General features: G+C 47.5%; 2 protein-coding genes across 2 annotated transcripts in view; one reads left to right on the top strand and one right to left on the bottom strand.

The window, feature by feature from the left end:
- LOC138866965 (uncharacterized) overlaps positions 1-139 on the top strand; it is a 1,116-nt gene extending 977 nt beyond the window's left edge. Inside the window, exon 3 of the mRNA XM_070141345.1 lies at positions 1-139. This exon is cut by the window's left edge and continues 221 nt beyond it. Within this exon, the coding sequence (XP_069997446.1) occupies positions 1-139 (139 nt within the window).
- A 2,351-nt stretch (positions 140-2,490) lies between these two features.
- LOC138866981 (serine proteinase stubble-like) overlaps positions 2,491-5,000 on the bottom strand; it is a 3,543-nt gene continuing 1,033 nt past the window's right edge. Inside the window, exons 5-12 of the mRNA XM_070141369.1 lie at positions 4,973-5,000; positions 4,273-4,839; positions 3,878-4,049; positions 3,618-3,738; positions 3,354-3,501; positions 3,122-3,261; positions 2,828-2,951; positions 2,491-2,699 (exon numbers count right to left, since the gene is read on the bottom strand). The exon at positions 4,973-5,000 is cut by the window's right edge and continues 94 nt beyond it. Coding sequence (XP_069997470.1) covers positions 2,644-2,699; positions 2,828-2,951; positions 3,122-3,261; positions 3,354-3,501; positions 3,618-3,738; positions 3,878-4,049; positions 4,273-4,839; positions 4,973-5,000 — 1,356 coding nt within the window. The 3' untranslated portion in view covers positions 2,491-2,643. The remainder of the gene's footprint in view (positions 2,700-2,827; positions 2,952-3,121; positions 3,262-3,353; positions 3,502-3,617; positions 3,739-3,877; positions 4,050-4,272; positions 4,840-4,972) is intronic.

Below are 5,000 nucleotides of genomic sequence, written 5' to 3'. Positions count from 1 at the left end.
ATTACTGTTAGATACAGCAGACTGCCTCCCTCATGGACAGTTTTATGTTGCATGTTCACGAGTGACGAAGTGGGATTCTCTGATTATCTATACTGGAACTACGAAGGAAGACGGCGAAATAGCCACGAGTTGTTTCTAGGCAAAATCATCGCAGGAGGAGAAGTGAACCTTGAGACAACACCGACAACTCCTGAAGGAGAGGTGGGGTACGGAACAATTACTATTCCTGAAAACGCCTTCAAACTAATAGAAGAAGAGGGAATTAAGATGATTTTACCGGACTACGACACTGAAGATTCACTGGAGGAAGTTAAAGATGATATTTTGGAAAGTATATCTTCACCATAATTAAGTGATGGCGACAGCGATGAAGATCGGATTTCCTAAACGCCGATTCGACCCAGAAAAGGACTAGGATGGACAAGAGTCTGATGAAAGCGAACCGTCCAAGAAACAACACAAATCTATAGACTCTTAGGTAAATAAACCAATATTTGTATAACATGTCTGTTTTACTTCACATTTGTTAATATTGTGTTACAGAAGGGCGAAACCCTTAGGGCGTGAAGCGGCCGTGAACGAAGCGAGCAAGCGCCGCAGGCCAAGCAACCTGTGTGTGTGTTTCTGTATGTATGTGTGTATACGTGTATACAGGCTCATAGACCACCTCTTGGGCGTCCTTCTCGGGCTCATAGACCACCTCTTGGGCGTCCTTCTCGGGCTCATAGACCACCTCCCTCTGGAGTCTTGTAGGGGGATATGGGTGTACTAGACTCGGGCATTAGGGTGCGAATCCCACATCACCCCTAAGACCAAGAGTCGCGTTTATTGTCGCTATAAATCGCGGACCTCAGCTGATCGGCTATGCAATGTTCTCTTCGCCTGTCTCTACGTCAGCGTGACCGTCACTGGGCCGACCTCTTCGGCCTCATGCCGGCGAAGCCACGCATGTCCCGGGGAATTCGGTCGCTGGTGACTACCGTGATGCGGATGACGAGCTGTGTCTCATTAAACGTAAAAACTCATGTTTTATGAGAAGGATAAAAAAGAGAGTTAAAACAATTTTTTTTCACTTTCCTTTGAGGATTTTCCGTGTGGTAATGTCAGTGACCTGTTTGAAGGGAGTTCCCCCGAATATAGGCGCCGCCCCCTCGACTCCGAGCTCGTCTCCCGCCACGAGCAGTGGATATGGCCGAACACGTTTCGATATTTTCCTTTAACGATCTTTTGTTCTTTTTAATGTCTTTTTGATATCTTAATGAGAATAAATCTAGTTCTTTTGCTTTATTGTATGGTTTCATCATCCTTATAATATTTCAATTTATATACTCCGATTTTCTGCTTTCGTTTGTTTTATAGTATATATGATTACTTGTATGTGCTTTTATACTTCTATTTCATTATTTTCTTCTTTGATATTGTAGGATCCAGCGAACCAAAACATTTTAACGAATTAGATTATCATTTATTGTAATAGCGAGCTAGTTACTTGGCTTATGTCGGGAAGGTCAGCCAAAAGGGAGGGTCAGAATTCTTGCGGCCGATCTCTGGAACCTGTGTTGCCATGTTGCAAGGCCCAGCGAGCCTCCGATCTGCCATAGTTAAGCAGTGTTGTTTATGGCTAAAGGAGTAAGCCATTGAAATGGAATGTGCTTTGTTTTATTTTTAGTTATTTTGGGCTTTGTTTTGTGGGACCGTCGTATTTTTTAAAAATTTCTTTGTAATTCATATGTCGTAGTTTTTCGTTCTTCCTTTTGTGATTATATTTAATTTAAGTTCTGCTTCACTTTAAAGTTTTATTAATTGCATTCAGCTGTATCTTTACTCATTTAAGTTCAGTTTCACTTTTAAATTTCCTGTATGTTTCAGTAATTATATTGTTTAATTTTTGCTTCCTAAAGTTATGTTTTACTTTTAACTTTTTTTACTTTTGTTTTATTTAGTTTGGCTCAGTGTATTTTAATTGCCTTTAACTTGTCTTTTATATATTTTTTACGTGTTGAATTGCTGTTTAAATCGGTATTAATTCCACGGTTTTGTTATGTTTTTAGTCTTTTGTCTGATTTTAGTCACGGCTTTGTTCAGTCTTCTATTAATGAATATTTTATGTTTTCATGTTGTTTTCTGTGAACCTCCATCTTGGCAACTACTTTAAACGTTAAGAGATTTCTTGAACAAAACGTCATGATATTCTTGCTTTTTCTGCTGAATCACAGCAGCATAACACACACACACACACACACACATACGTATATATATATGTATATATATATATATATATATATATATATATATATATATATATATATATATATATATATATATATATATATATATATATATATAGATAGATAGATAGATAGATAGATAGATAGATAGATAGATATAGAGATATACAGTTATAGATATATATGTATAGATAGATATTCACGCTATTTCAAATACACTGGTTTCATGTTGGTGAATGACAGGTCAGCTTGAGTACTGATTTATTTCTTGCAGACAAGGAAGGGTTTCCACGGGGTTTCTTCCTCGATTTATGATCCCTTAAATTCCCGCAACCGTGACGTCACGGGACAGAAATCGAGACGAAACCGCCGCGCAGAAGCACCGATGACGTCATCCCAGGCAGAAGAGCGCCTGCTAGAGGCCGCAGAATCTGCCGGTGGAGGCGATGTTGTGGATCCACGTGTGGTAGTCTGGAAAGGGAGCCTGGGTGAGACTCGCGTCTGGGCGTGTGGCGAAGGTGGACTGCATGTGTGTGTGTGTGTCTGTGTGTGCGTGTTTGCATGTATCATTGCCCACGGCAGTTAGTCCTGCAACTCACTTGGCACGTCGGTGTAGACGCCGTATCTGCCCGGCAGCGCGCACCCGGTGCCCCAGCTGACCACGCCGGCCAGGTAGTGGCGTCCGTCTCCCTCCTGCACCGTCAGAGGGCCTCCGCTGTCGCCCTGTCAACGCCAGCAAATCTTAGACCCAGTCAAGTGGCATTCCACATACTGACAAACAGATACTAATATAAGTTACACGCTAATCATGGAACGTTTTGGAGCTGCGCTCGACCCCGAGCGTCCAGCCATTGGGGAAAACAGGGACAATTTGCGGGAGACAGTTGGCGCACCTGGCAAGAGTCCTTTCCTCCCTCGGGCAAACCTGCGCAGATCATGTTGCTGGTAACCTGGCTGCCGTAAGCTGCTTGGCACTCAGACTGCGTCCTGATGGGCACAGTCACATCCCGGAGGACCTCTGGCTGCGTGCCACCTGCAAAGAGCCCATCAGAACAGTGATAATGACGTGTCTCCGGAGCCTGGGTTCATCCCAGAGACTTTCACGATAGAGGGCGAGGCACTCACCTGAGGACGTGGTGCCCCAGCCGGTGACCGTGGCATCCCTGCCGGCATAGTCCGAGCCCAAAGGAGGCATGCACACGGGCTTGATGCCAGGCCAGTTGGTGAAACTGACCTTGTCTGCGATGTGGACGAGTGCGATGTCGCTGTCGTACTGTGCAGGGCAAGAGAAGAGGGAGAAATCAGCAAGGCCAAAGGAGACACCGGAGAGTAAGCTGGCCACTGTAGGTTTCTCACTGTCCCTGCAAAGGCTGTGCCACTTGTACTAACCGTGCTGCTGCTGTATCTGGGGTGGACGACAATTCTGTCCACAGTTCTCTTGATGATGCGAGTCGGCCCGTTGTTCCAGTCGTGCATGTTGAACAAGACGCGGAGGCTGCTCGGTGACACTCTGGCGGGAGAGAATCATTAGTTCCGCAAGGACTGCGCCGCCACAGGGGCGTCCTCGTGTTACTCAATACCAACGAACTAGAGGGCCTCGTGTTCCTGCGCCCGTCCAAAAGTGCGCAGGCGCAGGCGCGACGACCTACCCCGAAACGCAGTGGGCGGCGGTGATGACCCACTCGTTGTTGAGGATGGAGCCCCCGCAGAAAGGCCTGTCCGTCCCGCCCACGTCGGACAGCCCCACGAGCCACGGGTACTCGTTGACCTCGGTGGCTGCCCCGCCCACGATCCTGTTGGCGCTGTTGGCCACGCCGCACCCTGTGGGAGGAGGGGGAGGGGGGAGGTCGGGGCGTGCCAGGGACAGGACGACGGCGAGGAAAGGAGTCCTTTCCGTGGACGCCGAGGGCGGACGTGCACTCACGCGAGCATGAGAGTGCGCACGCGAGCAGAAGGCAATGCGTCTGTTGCGCAAGGTAAGTATGCCTCGAATCCTACACGTGAAACTACAATTGGTAGCAAACCTTTGAAATGGAGCACTTACTGCAAGGTAAGGTGTTGGGGTCTCTTGTGGTCGTTGCTGCCGCAGTTGTGGTTGTAGTTGTTGGTGTGGTTGTAGTTGTTGGTGTGGTTGTAGTTGTTGGTGTGGTTGTAGTTGTTGGTGTGGTTGTAGTTGTTGGTGTGGTTGTAGTTGTTGGTGTGGTTGTAGTTGTTGGTGTGGTTGTAGTTGTTGGTGTGGTTGTAGTTGTTGGTGTGGTTGTAGTAGGTGTGGTTGTAGTTGTTGGTGTGGTTGTAGTTGTTGGTGTGGTTGTAGTTGTAGGTGTGGTTGTAGTTGTAGGTGTGGTTGTAGTTGTAGATGTGGTTGTAGTTGTAGGTGTGGTTGTAGTTGTAGGTGTGGTTGTAGTTGTAGGTGTGGTTGTAGTTGTAGGTGTGGTTGTAGTTGTTGGTGTGGTTGTAGGTGTGGTTGTAGTTGTAGGTGTGGTTGTAGTTGTTGGTGTGGTTGTAGTTGTGGGTGTGATAGTGGTTGTAGTTGGTATAGTGGTGGTGGCTGTAGCTGCTGTGGCCGTCGTCGGCGTGGCTGAGGTGGTTGTTGAACTTGCTGTCGTGGTTACTGCGAAAAGGAAAAACCCCGTCAGTAGCGGAATCGCTCCTGCACTCACGTCCAGCGTTGGCCGGGATACAGGCACGCCGGGCGCCACGCCGGCCCCAGGGCGCTGGCGGGAAGGGCGCGGCTGCTCACGTACTTTCTGAGGCCGTGACGGTGCAGTAGAA

The sequence above is a fragment of the Penaeus vannamei genome, chromosome 28 (assembly GCF_042767895.1).
Source record: "Penaeus vannamei isolate JL-2024 chromosome 28, ASM4276789v1, whole genome shotgun sequence".
NCBI lineage: Eukaryota > Metazoa > Arthropoda > Malacostraca > Decapoda > Penaeidae > Penaeus > Penaeus vannamei.
The sequence above is the reverse complement of the archived record's forward strand: the minus strand, read 5'-3'. Positions and strand labels throughout refer to the sequence as shown.